The sequence below is a fragment of the Heteronotia binoei genome, chromosome 6 (assembly GCF_032191835.1).
Source record: "Heteronotia binoei isolate CCM8104 ecotype False Entrance Well chromosome 6, APGP_CSIRO_Hbin_v1, whole genome shotgun sequence".
In the NCBI taxonomy this organism is placed as follows: Eukaryota; Metazoa; Chordata; class Lepidosauria; order Squamata; family Gekkonidae; genus Heteronotia; species Heteronotia binoei.
This window is the reverse complement of record NC_083228.1, coordinates 101,356,151-101,376,210: the sequence shown is the minus strand read 5'-3', so window position 1 is coordinate 101,376,210 and position 20,060 is coordinate 101,356,151. Positions and strand designations below refer to the sequence as shown.

The following is a 20,060-nucleotide window of genomic DNA, read 5'->3' as shown; positions in this document are numbered from 1 at the left end:
CTGCCAAGGTTTTGTTATATTTTACCTCAGCCTGATTAGACTCTATTCTTTGTAAGTGATTTATTGTGCCAACCAGCTGCCATCTGATTTGCCTTTGGAATATTGAACAGTCATAATCAATATTATTTCATCCCTCTTCCTTGCCTTTTGTTCCTTAATAAATATTTTGTGGTTGTTAACGTTAAAACCGTCTGGTGCCAATTATTAATAGTTCTGACAGGATTTCTGGGAGTGTTACTGAGGGAAGGTGACTGGGGAGAAATTTTAAGTGGTTGCCTCCTGAGTAAAACCTCTGACTGGGTTCCTTACAACCCCCCCCCCTTCTCTTTCTCTCTGAGACCTTGAAGAACTGCTGCCAGTCAAAGCAAATTAGATGGACCAATAGCCTGACAGTATAAGGCAGCTTCAAGTCAAGTCAAGTTAGCCTTTATTGGCATAAAATATATAAATATATATATCAGAGCAAATTGGTTAAAAAAAAGCTAAAATGGAACGATTGCATATATATACATCAGGAAAAGCAAGTACATAAACTATTTCTATGAGGTCCTCTGGCGTGCCTTTAAAACAAAATAAAGAAACTTAGCCACTTTCTCAGTGACACTAGATGAAGTATCGTTCAAAAAATTATAGACCTTAAGTGCATCAGAACAATCAACCATGCTAACTAAAGAGGATGTGAATACTTGTGACAAAGATCTGTATACAAATTACAACAACAAAATATGAGTAACCTACTCCACACATTTTTGCTTACAGAGATAATATCTGACTGAGTAGGCTGTCTTGTTAAATCTGCCATAAAGAATGGCAGAGGGCATGGCGTTGCAGCTGGCAAGAGAAAAAGCTCTACTCTGCTGTGGCACCTGCAAGACAGATAGATATGAGGCCATTTTCCCAGTACTAAGAGAGATCTCAAAACTCAGTGGGGAACAAGTTTTCTTAGCCAGACTGTATAGGTCTTGGCGCTCAATATCTAGCAACCTGTTTTTAATTTGTTGGACTGCGGTGGTGAAGGACAGCATGGACAATAGTTCTAGGGATAGTTCTAGCTTCATATGACTGCCACTGGTCTGATTTATAACAGGCTCACATTTGTTTCTCCCTCCCACATACTTCCTGTGACCCATAATTATGAAGCCATTATTGCTGTGCGGTTCCATTTTTATTACAGAGCTTGGCCTGTTCCCAGGATTGTGAATTGTGAGCCTAAATACATTTTCAAGCCCTTGGGTTGTTCATTATCTGGAGAACAAATATACAAATACAAAGTTTGAGAATACAAAGTTACCATCCCTGAGATAACGAATCATGGAAAGGAATTTGTACAGATATTTGAGTTTGGACTAGGAAGCAATGTATAATTTTTAAAAACAGAAAGAGGATAGGGTTTATATCCCTATCACACTTTCTTATCCCCAGATTTGAGAAAGTTACCTATGGTTCTTAAGTAGTAGTGGAAGAAGATGATATTGGATTTATATTCTGCCCTCCACTCTGAATTTCAGAGCGGCTCACAATCTCCTTTATCTTTCTCCTCCACAACAGATACCCTGTGATGTGGGTGGGCTGAGAGGACTCTCACAGCAGCTGCCCTTTCAAGGAGGAGGAAGAAGAAGAAGAAGAAGAAGAAGAAGAAGAAGAAGAAGAAGAAGAAGAAGAAGAAGAAGAAGAAGAAGAAGAAATTTATACCCCATCCTTCTCCCTGAATCAGAAACTCAGAGTGGCTTACAATCTCCTTTATCTTCTCCCCCAACAGATACCCTGTGAGGTGGGTGGAGCTGAGAGGGCTCTCACAGCAGCTGCCAGAGCTATGGCTGATCCAAGGAGAACCTCTGCCAGAGCTATGGCTGATCCAAGGCTATTCCAGCAGGTGCAAGTGAGTGGAGGAGTGGGGAAATCAAACCCAGTTCTCCAAGATAAAAGTCCGCACACTTAACCACTACACCAAACTGGCTCTCTAGTGAGGAAGGAAAACATTCTGTAGGCTCAGATACATTTTTATTAGTATGTAACTTGTCCCAGAGCTCAGCCATTGTACTTCATAACAACCTCAACCCTCCTCACAGTTAATTACTTTTACTAACAGACAGGAAACTGAGATATCCCTGTTCTCTGATTGCGAATGAGAATTACCTAATCCACCAGAGATATTACATTGCTAAGAGTCTGAGATGTCTGGAATGCACTGTACTTATGTTGCTAAGCAATTGAGAATTCTGCAGCTTTTTTTCTAAGGCATGCTAGTTGGATGAGTAAGGCAACTATGTTCCTAAATCAGTTTATCTTGAGATTCAGTGTATATTCTCCAGATAGTTTCGAGGTTTGCTGTGATTCTAAATACATGTGTCATGCATCACAATGAAGTAAGAGATCTTAGTCTTTGGCTGGTTTTCCTTATCAACTGAAATAGGATCAAAGTGTAGCAACTTTATTTGGTGTTCTACTGCACTGAGGCAGTACACAGTAATTCTTGGAATATGTTGTAAAGATCTAAAGACCAAGCCATACGTTATAAAGTCCATGTAGCAGATGCACTGCTGCCATGAAGACTTTAGATTAGATGCATTGCTGGAGTTCCTGGCACAGAACTCCAGGTGCCCATCTGTTAACACAGTCTATGCCTACTGCATGGACTTTGTAACATGTGAATTCTCCTTCAGTCACATGCAAAGAAACAAGCAGCTCTGTTGCACACAAGCTGGAATCCCTGATCACACTGGTACACCTGAAGTAATGATAAATATTTCTGTACCAGCATTTTGTTCTGGATTCATTAGTTCATCATCTATGCATGCTCAGGTAGTTTATTAATATTCCAGTTTTACAAGTTGGAGGATTGAGTCTGAAAGTGATTTGCCCAAGGGTATCCAGTAAATTCTCTGATGAACTGGGAATAAATGCAGGTTGTCCTGGCTGAAGCCAGCACTATGCCACCCCCCTCAGCTCCTACTTAAACTGATATGTCTCTATGACTAATTGTAATGAAGCCATGCCGTACAGTATATGCATGTATTTTTTTCAAGCCCTATCTTCCTCCCAAATACGAACACATATGAATCTGCCTTATCAGTAACCAACAGAATCAGATCATTGGTCTATTAAGGTCAGTATTTTCTGTTCTGACTGGCAGTAGCTCTTCAGGATCTCAGAGTTTTTCACATCACCTGTTGCCTAGTCCTTTTAACAGGAGATGCTGGGGATTGGACCAGGGACCTTCTGCATGCAAAGCAGAGTCTCTTCCTGAGCCACAGCCCCTCCCTAATATACTTTGTTTGTTATCTGGAGAACAGGATGGACTTTGAGAATACAGAGTTACCATCCTTAACATAACGAATCATGAAAAGGAATTTGTGCAAAATATACATTGCTCTGAATTTTCATATATTAAAGGTTTGTGATTATAAACATCCAACAACTACTCTAAGCATATTTATTTACTTGTTTGTATATTTGATGACCATGTGTGTGATTAGGAGACATCATAACATATTCTCAATGTATTTTCATTTTTGTCCAATAATACAAATATATAAAGTCCAACATTAATATTTATTTAATGGACATTTCTAATATTTTTCTGAGCCATGCATGTAGTCTCTGAAATGATTTTACTGTAAAGTATGCCAGTATTATTTACCTTGTATTTAAAATCCAGGAGACATTCAGAAAATAGTAGGTTGTCTAAAGCCAGTTTGTTACCCAAAGAGGCATTCTCCTATTTAATTGGGGGAATTAGCTTGAGGAGACAGAGTGAGAGGCGGGAAATTGGGATCTTTACCAATGTATACCAGGATTTTTCCCCTTTAAGAGAACTTTCAAATGCAGATGTTCATCACTTTTGTGATCAGGCAGATGTTCAACTGGAAGTTGTTTTGTTGAAAAATAATAAAAAGGCAAAATATGTACATCCACATCCATAAACTAGCTAAGAAGAAATCAGGGAGGAGCGGGGGAAAAGAGATTTCAGAGAGTGATATTTACCAATCTAGAAGATTGAGGTCTGCAGAGGTAGCAAAATGGCAGTGTTTCATGGAGGAGAGGGTCTATGTAGGATGTCAAGAACACAGACACGCTGCTAGGGTGCAGAGTGCTGGCAGTTTTAAGAAAAATGTTCCCTGAGGCTATCTGATGTGTTCTCTCCCAAAACAGTTGACTGATGGCTGTTCTGAAGATGAACAATGCTCTTGGGAAACCTTAATGAGATTGCTGGAGGTTGGAGTATAAGTGTTAATGTTTCTTGATGACTCTCTGAGTACTGGACAGGAAAACTACCAGGCATTGTGAATAGAGTTAAGTGTTACATAATGAGGATAAATGGGTATGGGGAGTTTAGGATGGAAATATGACAGGATTAGTCTAAGGGTGAGGCGACCTTGAGAGACCCATTGTTCTTAAATTATGCATCTCCTCAGGGTGTGGGGAGGGTTGTTAGTCTTGTCTGCCACTACTGATTCACCTTCAAAAATATTTTTCCCAGGCTTGTCTTTGGCTGGCATCCATTTTGTGTCATTTTGGGGCCAGTGTGCGTTTATAATAATAATAATAAATTTTATTTATACCCCGCCCTCCCCGCCGAGGCAAACTCAGGGCGGCTTACAGGACATGGTAAGAGCCATATTAAAACAATAAAACAATTTATGATTTTGAGGTGATATTACATGAAGGGTTTCTCTCTTACCGCTAAACTTACCCTCTGTGGGAGAGGTCTGACTACTAACTAGTTAGGGAGTTTGTGGATTAAATCTAAACTGGGAGCTACCAGTTAATAGTTTATGCATTATGTAACATCTACTGTCATCCTATGCAGAGTTGCACCCTCCTAAGTAGTCTTAGAAAGCTGTAACTTTGCTTATGAGGGCATTGACCATTTCTTAACTTGTGTTCCCTGTAAGCTGACTTAGCATGAGCTGGCTCATAGATTTTTGGCCTCCAGTCGCACATTTTTGTCTTAGCTCAGGAAGACCCCAGAGCACACTAATTTATGCAGTAACTCACAAAGTAGAATTTTTGCTCACAAGACTCTACAGCTTAGAGGGAACATAGCTCTTAACCTAACTTTAGTAGCTTGAATGGTAATTTTCAAATAGTATGATCCTATGCAGTTCCACAAGGCCTGTAAGACCGCTCTCTTCCAGTTGGCTTTCAACTGACGCTGAGCCTTGTATCACAGGGAAATTGCAGAAATACTGTTGCCATTGAAATTATATAACACCAAAGAGACTAGCACTAAATTATTGACTGTTTTAATTATTGAATGTGTAATTTTATAATACGTATGGATTTTAATTGTTTGTTGTGATTTTATACTGTGAGCCGCCCTGAGCCTTCTTCGGCAGGGAGAGCGGGATATAAATCAAATCAATCAAATAAATAAATAGTTCACTGAAATCCATGAGTGCATGCTGGAGCATCTCTGCATAGGGTTGGACAAAAATGGCTACCTGTAGGGTTATCTAAAAGCCTGGTTATACAAATGACATTTTATTCATAAAGGTCTAGCATCAGTCTTTCATCTGTTATCTCATGGGAGATTATTTTTGCTAATTTCAGTGAGTTGAAAACAACCTTTAACATTCATTTCCACTTTAAGAAGCTAATTCAAAGGGCCTTAATGCCACACTCATTTAAAAATGGGGATAAAAGCTTGGTTGGACGTTGGCAGTTTGGGTTTTGTTTCAATGTTTTTGAAAGCCGCAATCAGCTTATTTTCATGTCTAAATCGCTCTGCGTCTGAGAGAGGAAAAACTACCTCTTGCACACACAGCACTGGAATATGTATTATTGCAAAACACCTCTTCATTCCAGGAGGGTTTGAACAGGAAAAATTCCCAGAAAAACTATTAAAATTTTTAGAGCAGTACTACAGGCTAGATCTCGCTTACATAAACACCCAGAGGATATTTTGATTGAAACTGAGTTGAGCCTTACTTTGTAAGGAACAGTTATAGCCCAGAGGGTGGAATGCAGCCCTTGAACCTGGGTTTGCACTCTCAGGCCCGGAAACAATGAATTACAGATTCCATAATCTGTTTTAGTCCACAATCTAGGTTAAATGAGGTATGTGTACTCCCTTGTGGCCGGTATATTAAACTTATCAGCATCATTTTAGTTACTGGGTTTCTCGTATTCCCATGTCACCTGAAGTACGTTTTGTGAACAAGGACAACACCTTCTCTTTAGTAGCACCAAGATGGCACAGCCCTCTGTCCAGGGAGGTTCACATTGCCCCATGTGGCCAGTATCCCAGTGCTGCTTAAAAATTCTGTTTCAGAGGGCTTTTGCAATATGAATATGAAATGCTGCTGCTAATTTCTAGTTCATATTTTAAGTAACGTAAGTTATTTTTTTAAAGCTGCTCTATTTTAGGGATTTATTTTATATGGTGTTTTAAATTTGTTGTAAGGAGCCTTGTGGATCTAGTAATAGCCAGGAAAGTTGGGTAATTATTTAAATAAATAAATGTAGACAGAGTCCAAATAAATGCAAGCCTGCCATTTCTCATTTAATGGAATGTTGAAACCCATGCACACAGCAACACCACGAATCACTGCTTTACATTAAATTAATTTTCTTCAAAGAATGCAAATGTTAACATTGTTAGGATTGTCTTTTACTTAGTTCCATTAATGCTAACGTGCCAGATGAATTAAGGAGACATTTTGAGTTTTCATAATGTGCTTCAGAAGCAATGGAAGTGCTGGCTCTCAGGATTACAATAATGGATTATATTGATTCTTTGGGCACATAAATATATTAAAAGATGTTCTGCTTGTTTCCATTTCTAGTTAAATAGGAACCTAGGAAACAGCAGGGTAAATTGGTCAGTTACATAGTTGGTCCAATGATACAATAACACCTGTTAACAGATGAGCTGATGGCTTTATGGTAAGACAGCAGCTCAACCAGACAGGCAGTGACTTCAGCTTGAACTGTAGCTGCCATGCTTGGCCTAAAAATGAGACCTACACAACCAGCATGCCACAAACTGAATGAAGCAGGCTTTCATTCATGTATACTAGTTGCATGCATGCAGTTAGAGACTGCACCAAAATTCCCTAAATTAGCCAGTTTTTTCCTAAAGTGGACTTAATTAGCCAGCTTTTTCCTAAAGAGGACTTGAGGCAGGTTACTGTGATTTTTAAAATGCACCAGAATGAAACAAAACCAACACATTTTTTCAGCTGTCAATTTTCTTTTCTATCTCCGTTCCATAACACTGTCTCTTTGTACCATTGCAAGTCTCTTTGATTTTGTCTATCACTCCTCCTTCTTCTGCTACCCTGCATTCTAGGTCTGCAGTCCCTTTGTTCTTTCTCCATATACAGAGCCTATTATCCCTCTTCCTCTGTCACAGAAATCTCTGTTCCAATATTAACTAATCAATCTTTCTTACCTCTGTACCCTAATCTCAATTTCTTTCCTTCTTCTGCCTTCAGCCTTTCCCCCTCATGTTCTTTTCTCCCACCTTCCTTGTGTATTTAACAGCAAGCATTCACCAGTCTTTTCACTTTTCCAGCAGTTCACATACTGAGACTGTGCCTGAATGTCATATTTAAAGACCATGGCTACAGCAAAATGTGCATGAAGCAGACTAGTTGGTAGATTGGTGTACATGCCTCACTCCTCCCTCTTCTTTTCACACACTTCATGTACACATTTTCCCTCTATTGTGGTTAAATGCAGCAGGAGGGAATGTGAGAGGCAAGTGGGCTATAAAGAATGGCTGACTGCCAGCATGATCCAGGTTGGAAAGATTGGCACTAACTCTTATCACTTATTAGGGACTACAAGCTCCTAAAACTAGGGGCAGGAGAAGCAGAGCAGATGTAGTGAATGAGATATTCTCCCATCCTCACCCCCACATCTGAAGGGATTTGGTGGGATTTAGTTGCTCCCATTCAAAAATGGAAGAGGTTCACAAACAGCCAAGTAGATGAGTGTAACAGTTATACAGGTCTATTTACCACAGTAGTTGTAAATTAAATGCCAATGCAACCCAAGGTGTTTTTGTGCTCCTCAAAGAACAGAAACATAAAGCTATACATTCTTTATTCCACAGTGGGATATGAAACATTGTATTGCCTTAAATTAGACCAAAGTTTCACATCATAGCTTTTCATCTTGTTACCATATGATTTTGCAACTCAAGTCTCAATTGAGCTAACATTCAACACACTGTGCAAAACTTGAGAGTGATTATTCTTCATACTTTCAGTTGCTTGCTTTTTTACAGTGTTCATGGATAACAGCTGTTTCATCATGTATTTCTAAGGGTCAAGCTTCCTGATTAAGGGCTTTATATCCTAATAAAAAGCACGATGGTGTTTGTCAAAATGATCGCTCTCCAAAGTTCTTTATTTCTTAACAAAAGACTTTCTCTGTCCTAGTTTTATTTCCTATTAAAGGAAATGTGTTTTTTAAACTAAAGCAAATACAGCTTCTCTAAAATCATCATTATTTTGGAACATGATCTGTACACAAAGAAGGAGCAAACTTTTCTGCCTAATTGCTGCTAAGGAACTTTTCTGCTCTCCGCTCCCACTTTGGAGAAGAATAGTCCCAGGGTCGCCTATTCTCAGTAAACTCATAAAGTTTCCGGAGGGCCACACGGGAAGCTTCTTCTTCAGCAGCCAATATTGTCTCACCGGTGCCTTCTGCCAGAAGCTTTTTATCACTGGAAAAAAAAGAGGATATAATTTTATGGGAAAGCTCAGTTACTCACAATATATAAAGGGTATCACAATATATGAAGAGTATCGGTAACCTAGCACTCATTTTGCATAATACAGCAATATAATAAATAGTTATAGAATGCAATTTTTGTTCAAGGCACTTCAGATTGTATGCTGTACTATATAAATGACAGCGACTTCCAATGGCTCACTGGAGCTTAGCTTCCCCACAGCAAAAAGTCTGTTTGAGTTCTAAACCTTCCCTTCCTTCGAGAACTACATTTCAACAGATCATAGCAAAGTACACTCTGAGCGAGGTGGCAAGGTCAAATTAAAGTTTTTACGTTATCTTTCAAGGCCGGTTTACACAAGTAGCTAATTCACAGAAACACAGAGTGGAAGGATCCTTAGAATCATCTAGTCCACCCCCCTGCACAATGCAGGAAACTCACAAGTTGTCTCTGCTCCATACCCAGAAGATGACAAAAAACCCTCCATGATCCCTGGCCACTGGAGAAAAATTGCTGCCTGAGCCCAGTTTCCCTGACTTACATTTCCCTGGATATGTAATAAAGGGCCATGAGAACTAAGCACTGATGTAACCCTTCCTGCCCTCCTTCCCATGATCTGCCTAAGTTTGGTGTAGAGCCAGTTTGGTTTAGTGGTTAAGTGCATGGACTCTTATCTGGGAGAACCAGGTTTGATTCCCCACTCCTCCACTTGCACCTGCTGGAATGGCCTTGGGTTAGCCATAGCTATCACAGAGGTTGTCCTTGAAAGGGCAGCTGCTGTGATAGCCCTCTCAGCCCCACCCATCTCACAGGGTGTCTGTTGTAGGGGGAGAAGAATTGGGAGATTGTAAGCCGCTCTGAGTCTCTGATTCAGAGAAAAGGGCGGGGTATAAATCTGCAATTCTTCTTCTTCAGCACTGCTGTCAGATGGCCATCTAGCCTCTGTTTAAAAGCCTCCAAAGAAGAACCCACCCCCTCCTGTTCCACTGGGGAACTGCTCTATCAGGAAGTTCTTCCTAATGTTTAGCTGAGAAGTCTTTTGATTTAATTTCAGCCCATTGGTTCTGGGCCAAACTTCTGGGGCCACAGAAAACAACTTTGTGCTATCCTCTATACTTGAAGATGGTGATCATATCACCTCTCAGTCATCTCCTCTCCAGGCTAAACATACCCAGCTCCTTCAACTTTGCCTCATAAACTCTGGTCTCCAGGCCCCTCACCATCTTTGCTGTCCTTCTCCAGACATGTTCCAGCTTGTCTATATCCTTAAGTTGTGGTGCCCCAAACTGAACACAATACTCTAGGTGAGGTCTAACTACAGCACAGTAAAATGATACCATCACTTCACATAATCTAGACACTATATTTCTGTTGCTATAGCCCAAATTTGCATTTGCCTTTTTAGTCACCACATCATAATGCTGACTCATGTTCAGTGTATGCTCCACTAAGACCCCTAGATCCTTTTAGTATATACTACTGCCAAGACAAATCTCCCTCCTCCTATAATTATGCATTGGATTTTTTCTACCTAAATGCAGAACTTTACATTTATCCCCATTAAAATTCATTTTATTGGTTTTAGGCCAGTTTTCCAACCTGTCAAGATCATCCCGTATCCTAACTCTGCCTTCTACTCTATTTGCTACCCCTCCCAATTTGTATAGTAGAGATGCAGAATGTCATGGGAATGTCATGTGTTATAGAGATGCAAAATGTCATGGGACTGAATCTCCCCCCCTGGATAATACATGAGGCTAGTACTACCTTGTGTTACATTTATATTTAATCATAGAATCTTCTGCCTGCACTATGAAAGGAAGAGTTTTATTTATTTAAAATATTTTTCTCTTGACTTTCTGATAAAAGTATCCAAGACAACTAGCTATAGTTAACAATATCTGAAGGTTCTAGAATCATTTTTACTGTGTGATCTATTTCTATAGGCCCAGTCAATGTTGCCATTACTTTTACCTCACCTGAAGGCTCTTCCACTCTATACAAAAACTAGAGAAAAATTAGACTCTCTCTGTGTGTATGCGCACATACGCATATCTAGAAGTGCTTTCTTTCTTAGATAACACCTACAGCAGTAGGTAACATCGGTTGTCTTTGTTAGCTTAAAGGCAGTCTGCTCCATGAAGCCAAAAGTAGGAACAGGCATCTGAATGTCATGTTCAGTACACAAAAATCTAGTACTGGAAAGAAAGAACTGAAAGGACAAACCAAAATCTAACAAAGTGTGAGTGAGATCCAACTAGGCATCTGGCAGGGAACAAACAAAATATACATCAACAAGCTTCAATTGAATTTGAAGATTAATTCCAGCAGTCAAGGAGGAGAAGGAAAAGGTCAGGGACTGCTAATGAGCAGTGGAGATGGTGTAAGGGAAAGAAATGGCAATGAAGGAACAAGGCTAGACTGGGACGAGTTGAAAAGCTATGTAAATTAAAGCACCCCCCTCCCCGCGCACACACACTCTTATCAGGTTTAAGAGATTATCATGGAAAGAACTGGTTTTAAATTACACTGTCTAAATTCAGAGGAGTTAGCTGTGTTAGTCTGTTGCCACAAAATAGTAAAGAGTCCAGTAGCACCTTTAAGACTAACCAATTTCATTGTAGCATAAACTTTCAAGAAACACAGCTCTCTTCGTCAGAAAATGTCTAAATTGTGATTACATTTGAATCTGCAAACTACATTTCAAATCAAAGAATACTAAAGGCACAAGCTTCCTTAAGCCAGAGAAGTCAGATGAGAGTCTGACTACCATGGCTACCAAAGCTACCAGAGTGCATCACCACTCTCCAAGTGCTCTACTGAACACAAGGGGGGATAGAACATTCCCTCCTGCAAGTCTTCTCCACCCACCTGGCAACTAAAGGTCACCTATATTCTCCCTGTTCAAGCTGCAAGGTGGAAAAAGCAGGGTATCTTCAAAGTGTGGGTAAAGGAAGGGTCAGACTAAAAAGGAGAGCTCAAATGGGAGAGCCTGCATTTTTATAATGATAAGTTAAATAAGCTGCCTTTGGCAGGACTCTTAAGAGGTGGCATAGAAATCTTCTAAAGAAATAAATAAAGAGGAAGAGTGGGACAACTGTAAGGAAGAGGAGTGACTAGAGGAAGAAGAAGGGGTACCACAAGCAAATTGAAAAGTTATACCCCCTTGCCCAAGATTGACAAAACCTGGAGCTGGCCACAGCTGATAGGCACATATACACTATTGAAACTCAGCTAATAATGAGTCTGGTGAGTAACTGCATGGCTGGCACATAGGAGTAGATGAGATAGGTGGCCGCCTAGGGCACCCCTCCCCCCGGCCTGCTGCTCTTGGCTTCCCGGGCTGCAAACCTGGGAAGCTGAGTGCACTGGGGCGGTGCATAGCTGTGCTCTTCAACGAGCCCAGCTTTCCTTGAGAGGGAAGCCAAGCTTGGATGAGAGCTGCCCTGCCCAGCTGCTCTCACCTTGAAGATGAGAGCAGCCCCTACTCTGCCTTCTTGGGTTTGCCTGAGAAAGCTGAATGGGCTGCGGGTGAGCCTTGCCAGCACAGTGCAGTCTTGGAGGTGCTCCAAGACTGCACTGTGTAGGCACCAGGAGCCAACCCAGCCCTCTTCTGCTGTGCCATGGCACCTGCCCTCCCCATGGGTGCAACAGCAGGGCAGGTGGGGCGGTGCCAGCCTGGAGCACTGGAGGCCCTAGTACTGAGCCTGGATAGCTGATGGCATTGAAAGGTGTTATTCTACATAAGCCAGTTCCATAATGGAAGAAATGTAGGATGTTAATGTTTAACAGATAAATCTAAAGGAAACTGGAATCCTACTAACCAGTACAATCCAACAAAGTACAACGGCAAGGCAGTGCTAGCTCCCGACTGTCTTGTTAGTCTTGGCTCTGGAGCAGACATATTCCTTTTGGTCAGTTCTTCCATCAGCAAGCCCATAGGATTTACTACATTCCAAAGTTCAAAAAGGTCTTTTCCTATCAGCTGAGGAATGAGGAAGTCCTGAACATAAAGGGGAAAAAAGCAAAAGGGGCCATAAGTTTTGATTCCTGATATATACTGAAATTAAAGATACAATAGCAAAATAGAAATACAAAGTGTTATGGGTATATGCTACATATTTTACAATTATAGTTACAAAAATACTATAAAATGTATCCTGCTCATTGTTTAAAATTCCAAAGCTTGTTATTTTGGGTTTCTAACACTTAGGGACAGTATTTCACTGAATCCATTTAACAGAGGCCACATTGCTTTAAAGTTAGAGAATCATAGTTTACATAGTTTTTCCAAGAAACATAACCGTTACCTACCATAAATCAACATACCTCTCAACCACCACATACCACAGGGCATAGTCATTAACATACAATTAGAAAGAAACCTTATACATGTTAATGTATGTGTGGGTGTGCGCACATAAATTTATCTGTGAATTATATTATGCCAGTTTAAGAACAAGGAAAAGCTCTGTCAGGAAGAAACTGATTCCAGTTCACCAACAGGTGTGTACTTTGGAATGTCTACTGAAAACCAGTGATTAGGGACCCCCCCCCCCCCGAAAGGATCCCAAAATTATGAGAATTACTAAAACTAAACTTAACCCCCCACACACAAAACCCTCATTGGTGGACCTTCTTCAGATGCTCTTTCCAGGGTGACTGATGACTGTATTTCCTAGGGTACCCCTTGCATGCAGTCAGAAAAGCACTAAAAGGGCTGGGAGAAAATTGCTCACCTATCTGTTGGCTGGATGCAACCAACTCACCTGCTTAGCAGCAGCAAAGTAGAAAAAAGGGAAAGGGGCTCATACTGTATGTATAAACCAGAAAACAACTAGAAATTTCAATGCTCACATTTGTTTTCAAAAGCAAGCATTACAAATTGTGGAAACATGTATTCCAAAGACCAGGAGACACACATTTAGAGACCTCTATACTGATAATGCTATCAAGAGCACAAGCGTCTCCACACTATACCATTCATGTAGTATTGCCCACTGTAAGGGGATTAAAAAAAACCAACCCAGAATAAATTATATTTCTGAACATAGTAGTGACACTGCCACAGATTTTTGATTGGACTTGTCATTAAAATAAGCCAAACAGCATAATTCCTTGCTTCAGTGAAAAGCTTTTGGTGGCCCCTAATAAAGTTATTCCAAGGCAGCAAACAAGAAAATATGACAATTAACATCTCATGGCACAGCTGGATGCGTGTTAGAATTTCACAACAACAGACCTTGAATCCCCGAGAGAAAACAGACTATAAATAACGTAGTTTCCAAATGCTTGTATTCTCATGCATAAGACTTGTCTCTTCCAAACCTTTGGACCCTAAATTTTGCATGTTAGAAGTGTAAAAAGTGGAATAATTTGAGTGACACCAATGCAAACACTGAGTAACCAGGGAAGTTAGATGGTGATACAGCAAAAGTCATCAAATTCAGATTCCATAACAATAGCTGAAACTTTGCATTTTCTTGGGGCACCTATCCTTTTCACCAGCAATAACTTATAAACAGTCCTGCATCCAGGATGCTTATTTCCTTCTTTAATTATGTACAAATATTTCATAGAGTAAAAGCTATATAATTTAAAAGGAGGGTTGTAAACAATTACACCCTACTGAATTAAGTAACAAAATGCAATTCATTATTCCTTGTGCGTTATGACAAGGAGTATTGTAGCCTTGGATAAGTGCCAAAGAACTATTAATTCTGCTATACATAGCAATATTATACTGCACAGTAACTTACCCTGATAAATAACTCCGTTCTCTGAGGGCCACTACTTTGAAGCAATGCTCCTATTACAGCAAAGAAAGTTCGTTGAAGCACATTAGATGGCACAGGAAATTCTGCACAAAGTGTCAAGTCATGTAATGACAAGTTTTTGGCTATATAAAATACTAATTCTTCACCAGTGAGAAAGTTAATAATAGCCTCAATGCCAGCAGGTGGCATTTTTGGAAAGGCCTTTTCAAGGCATTCTGTGAGATAAGAGCGCGAAAAAGAGGCGCCCTGCTCAGAAAGTTGCTGATTATCCTTGAGATTAAGAGCAATGTCTTCCTTTTCTAGTCCCAGCATTTTGCGTCTGGTTTCTTCATTTTTAATGTAACATTGATTAATAAAGGCAGTTTTGAGGAGATTCAAGGAAAACTTCTCATGCAGTCGGTGACTAAATGCTTGTATTTCTGCATGGTAATCCCAATTAGGTTTTTCAGAGCTGCATGAAGAAAAATAAAAAAAATAATTAGGAACAAAATCAATGATTCCACAAAATTTTATTTATTTATTTATTTGATGGACTTATATCCCGCCCTTCTCACCGAAGTGTCTCAGGGCGGCTCACAACACAATGATTCATACAGTTCCATTTAAAACATTTACAGATACAATAAAAGCATAGTTAATAAAACAAGATAAAATAAAGCCAGCGGTCTATAAGAGCATTTTGTTCCATCCAAAGATGTTCCATCCAAAGTATCAGTTAGGTGTTATAGGCCTGCCGGAAGAGGGCTGTCTTGCAGGCCCTGCGGAACTGCCCTAGGTCCCGCAGGGCCCGCACCTCCTCCGGCAGCTGGTTCCACCAGTAAGGTGCCGCTGTTGAGAAGGCCCGATCCCTGGTGGATTTTAGGCGGGCCTCCTTTGGCCCAGGGACTACCAGCAGATTTTGTGAGCCGGAACGTAGTAGTCTCTGGGGAACGTGTGGGGAGAGACGGTCCCTAAGGTAGGCAGGTCCTAGGCCATACAGGGCTTTAAAGGTAATGACCAACACCTTGTACTGGACTCGGAATGTTACTGGCAGCCAGTGCAGATCCCGGAGCCCCGGCCGAATGTGCTCCCATCTTGGGAGCCCTAATAGCAGCCGGGCAGCAGCGTTCTGCACCAACTGCAGTTTCCGGGTCCGGCACAAGGGTAGCCCCATGTAGAGGGCATTACAGTAGTCCAGCCTCGAGGTGACCGTAGCATGAATCACTGTTGCTAGGTCGTCGCGCTCCAGGAAGGGGGCCAACTGTCTCGCCCGCCTAAGGTGAAAAAAAGCGGACTTGGCAGTGGCTGCTATCTGAGCCTCCATCGTCAGAGAAGGCTCCAACAGCACCCCCAGGCTCTTGACCCTGCCCGACGCTGTCAATGGCGCGCCGTCAAAAACTGGCAGGGGGATTTCCCTTCCCGGGCCGCAGCGACCCAAGCAAAGGACCTCTGTCTTCGCCGGGTTCAGCTTCAGCCCGCTCAGCCTAAGCCACCTAGCCACTGCCTGTAACGCCCGGTCCAGATTTTCTGGGACGCAGGCGGGCCGGCCGTCCATAAGCAGATAGAGCTGGGTGTCGTCCGCATATTGATGACAACCCAGCCCATACCTTCGGGCAATCTGGGCAAGGGGGCGCATATAGATGTTGAATAACATCGGGGAAAGTACCGCCCCTTGAGGCACGCCGCAGTCAAGCGTGTGCCTCTGGGACAGTTAGATATGAAGATATGAAGATATGAAGCTGCCTTATACTGAATCAGACGCTTGGTCCATCAAAGTCAGTATTGTCTTCTCAGACTGGCAGCGGCTCTCCAGGGTCTCAAGCTGAGGCTTTTCACACCTATTTGCCTGGACCCTTTTTTGGAGATGCCGGGGATTGAACCTGGGACCTTCTGCTTCCCAAGCAGATGCTCTACCACTGAGCCACAGCCCAATTAATGGCTCTCCAGGGTCTCAAGCTGAGGTTTTTCACACCTCTTTGCCTGGACCCTTTTTTGGAGATGCCGGGGATTGAACCCGGGACCTTCTGTTTCCCAAGCAGATGCTCTACCACTGAGCCAGGGTCCCTCCCCTGAAAGCTTCACAGGTCCCCCCCCCCCCCCCCCGCAGTCTTTCCAATCCGCAGTTCCTCCCCAATCGCCACCCTTTGTCCCCGACCATCAAGGAAAGAGGAAAGCCATTGCAAGGCCAGCCCCTGAATCCCAGCGTCGGCAAGGCGGCGCGCCAGAAGCCGATGGTCGACCGTATCGAACGCTGCCGATAGGTCCAACAGCATCAGCACCGCCGAGCCGCCTTGATCCAGATGCCGCTGAAGGTCATCCACCAGGGCGACCAGCACCGTCTCCGTCCCATGGCCCGGGCGGAAGCCAGATTGGTAGGGGTCAAGGACAGAAGCATCCTCCAGGAAACAAAACAGACATAAACAGACTTTGGGATAGTCTGTACCAGAGAAAAAAGATACTGTACTAGATTTTGAAATGTAGTCCCTTCCCACATCCAGTTTCTAGCTCTTTTAGGAAACCCCAAATGTAGAATACAAAGCATGTGCTGTAAACTACAGTACTTCAGAGGAATGCTAAACAAAGACACCAGGATTTAAGCCCTATTAAACTCATTGGGGATAACATCCAAGAAATACAGTACATTGATTCATTTCTTTGATATTTTACATTCTTCTAGTTACAACATGACAGACAGTCTAAGGAACTTATCCAAGCAACACCAAACAATATACAATTTATACAGAGAACTATTATGTTTAGGAAATAATCTCAGGCTAAATTCAGTTTGTTACAACAATTCTTTACATTGATTTTATGCTGTTTCCCACACACAAGTGTATGTTGCAAAAGCTTCACAAATTACACCAGGAAGATTATGGAATAGTAACTACATTTGTTCCATCTTTCTCATATCTCAGCCACATTTACAACACATATGGGACCAGGGGCTATCACAAACTCAGCATGTGTAGCAAGGAGTGGGATTGCATCTACTGGCCCCAGCCCCACACACATTTGGTATAATTTGAAAACAAGAGCTTTGCATCCATCTGATTGGGAACTCTGGCAAATACAGATTCCTGATCACTTTTCAGAAACTATCTTTGTAGATTCTACCAAAATACACATTAGGCAGTGCCAGCTAGACACAATGCCATTCAGCCTATACAGACGTTCTCTCTCCTCAGATTATAAACTGTTAACTCTTGTTAGATCACTCAGGAATTTATTTAATTTAGCACATTTTATGACTCTCTTCCTCCCAGCAGCTCAGGTCAATCTATGTCATTTCCTCCTCCTCTTATTTTATCCTGTGGCAGTCACTGCCCTGTGAGGAAGGTTAAGCTGAGAGCATCTGACTGGTCCATCATCATCCAGTAAACTTCTGTGACAGACTGGGGATGTTAACCGGGGTCTTCCAGATCTCACTCGGACACTCTAATCACTATCCCACATGGTGTATTTAGACATTTCCTTTTTCAGAGGTTCTGCTGCAAAAGCCAGCTCCCCCTCCAGGTTCCTACTGGGTGATCAGCAAAACCAAAGAGAAACTTGGGTTGTGATTGCACATGCTAAATAACGCATCAAGTCTGCAATCAATCTAAACTGGATTTTGCCAGTTCACACAGTAAAATCCTGTTGGGAAAGGCACTGAAACTGAACTGTAACGGCATTATTTAGCATGTGTGATAGCAGCCTCAGGCTGATTTTCTTCAAGCCTTGGACCAATTTCGCACTAGACCTTTAATCCTGGTTTCACTCTGTCCTCGAACTGACATTGTACACTAGAATCAGAGAAACCAACTCTATGACTGTATGATTTTAGTGTAGAGTGGCAGCTTGGGAACAGCACTAAACCAGGACTAAAAGTCTAAACCTGGTCTCTTTTAAGGTTACAGAAGCGGAAGTGCCTGCAGTGCACAACCCAACGGCTTCCCTCCCCCGTTGGCGAAGCCCTGGTCCTGAAACTTCATTGGGTTGCCGCCCAAGGACGCCTCAGGCGCCACCCCGCGAGCTCCAGCGAGGCGTTTGGAGCGCAACCCATTCGGGCAAGGACAACCCCCGCCTACGACGGAGGGCGAAAGAAGAGCCAGCAAGACCCTCACCGGCGCGTTGGGACCTCCAGCGCCCGCTGCTGCAGCAAGTAAGCTTGGACCCAGCGCTTGTTATCTCGGCGCGGCTGAAAGCGAAGCGCGACGTGTCCAGAAGCGGCAGCTAGAAAACGGCGGGAAGCCTGGAGGAACAAAGGCTGCAGCAGCGCGGACGCCATTGCGTTGAAATGAGCCAGGCAATAAGGAGGCTAGGGCGCATGCGCCAATGCCTCACCGTCGGGAAACTGGCGCCACTTCTCTTTGGTTCCGGCCACCTTTGTTCTGCGGCTGGCGAAATACCCTCTGCCAAGTTTGAGTGGGCTAATCACCTTCTCCGTAGATGTATTGAGCGTGTTACGTAGTTTGGTCTTTAAACAAATTAAGGCACAATCACAAGCCGTCTAGGGCGCGCTTATGGATGTGAGATCTGATAACTTCTTCAAAACAGGTGCTAGCCAGAAAGCGAAACTACAACGGCACGTTCACACCTCATGCTGTCCTCCAAACTTCAAGTGCCACACTTTACAGAGGATTAGGCATAGTAAAATTTTACGTACAGGGGAACACCTACTAACGTATGACAAGCATTTATGCAAGAGTCCAAAATATTTTTGAGAAAACGTGAGAGTCTGCAATCAAAGAGGAACACAACCCCCGTTTTGCTTTGCAAATTACTAGCAGTTGCTCAAGTTTTTGTTTTGTTACAGGTTTTGTTTAAAGAATAATTTCTGCTAATGTAAAATCTAGCTCTGGTCAGTGTAATATGGCTCCATTTTAGACTTGAACATTTATGCTCTGTTCAAGCAATGGAGATTGCAATGAAAAATTTGAACACAGGAAAGGTTTGATCTCTATTCCCTTAAGGAATAAAAGAAGAGGGGAAAGGACAATTTGCAAGGAGGTAGCTATTTAGTTTATTTCAGCACAAAACAGCAAAACATCCTTGTAGCCAAATCCCTGCCATACTGGTGTGCCATTGACAATAGCATGCTGTCCCTAAACTTAAATAGATGTGATGCTGAAAGTTCTGGGAATGGAGTTCCCAGCATTTCTTTTACAAGTATGCAGATGAAACACAAGTGGCAAATAGCTCTGTAGGTCCATTTCACATCAGGAAAATGGAGTGACAGGGCATGTAACTTACACATGGAAAGAGCTAACCAACCAGCACACCCTGAGACCACCCACCGCCAGAACATAACAAACAAAGGCACACACACAAAACAACTGAATGGAAGACTGTGATACATTAAGTAGGAGACCAGAATGATCAACCTCATTGAATCTTTGCAGATTGAGTTGGAGAAGGATAGAAGTTTGAACCCCATTCTGTGAACATCTACCTGTTTGACAGGCAGACAAACGGGGAAGGAAGGATGAGCAGTCCCAGCACAGCATCCTGCTGTTTCCACAGCTCACTTGGGAGAAGAGATGGGGAAACTCATGGCCTGTGCCAGACAAGAGTTCAGGGATGAGAAATGGCCCTAGAGGATGGAGCTTTTAAAAATAAGATAGACTGTTTTGTGT

The 20,060-nt window shown here is 42.2% G+C and overlaps 1 protein-coding gene across 1 annotated transcript; it reads right to left on the bottom strand.

Annotated features, from left to right (window-relative positions):
• Positions 1–8,035: 8,035 nt before the first annotated feature.
• MRPL44 (mitochondrial ribosomal protein L44) lies at positions 8,036–18,798 on the bottom strand. The gene is made up of 4 exons (XM_060242224.1): positions 18,549–18,798; positions 14,446–14,914; positions 12,511–12,689; positions 8,036–8,677 (listed from the first exon to the last, which is right to left on the bottom strand). Exons 1-4 carry the CDS (start codon positions 18,710–18,712, stop codon positions 8,506–8,508), a joined length of 984 nt encoding a protein of 327 aa, XP_060098207.1. The 5' UTR covers positions 18,713–18,798; the 3' UTR covers positions 8,036–8,505.
• Positions 18,799–20,060: the final 1,262 nt, after the last annotated feature.

What these genes read in the sequence shown, in the direction of transcription:
- MRPL44 (XM_060242224.1), bottom strand. Translation starts at nt 18,712, where the DNA reads ATGGCGTCCGCGCTGCTGCAGCCTTTGTTCCTCCAGGCTTCCCGCCGT. An exon ending in CTGGAGGTCCCAACGCGCCG is followed by an intron (nt 14,915 to 18,548) that starts GTGAGGGTCTTG and finishes TTCTTCATGCAG; the next exon opens with CTCTGAAAAACCTAATTGGG. An exon ending in GAACGGAGTTATTTATCAGG is followed by an intron (nt 12,690 to 14,445) that starts GTAAGTTACTGT and finishes CTTTATGTTCAG; the next exon opens with GACTTCCTCATTCCTCAGCT.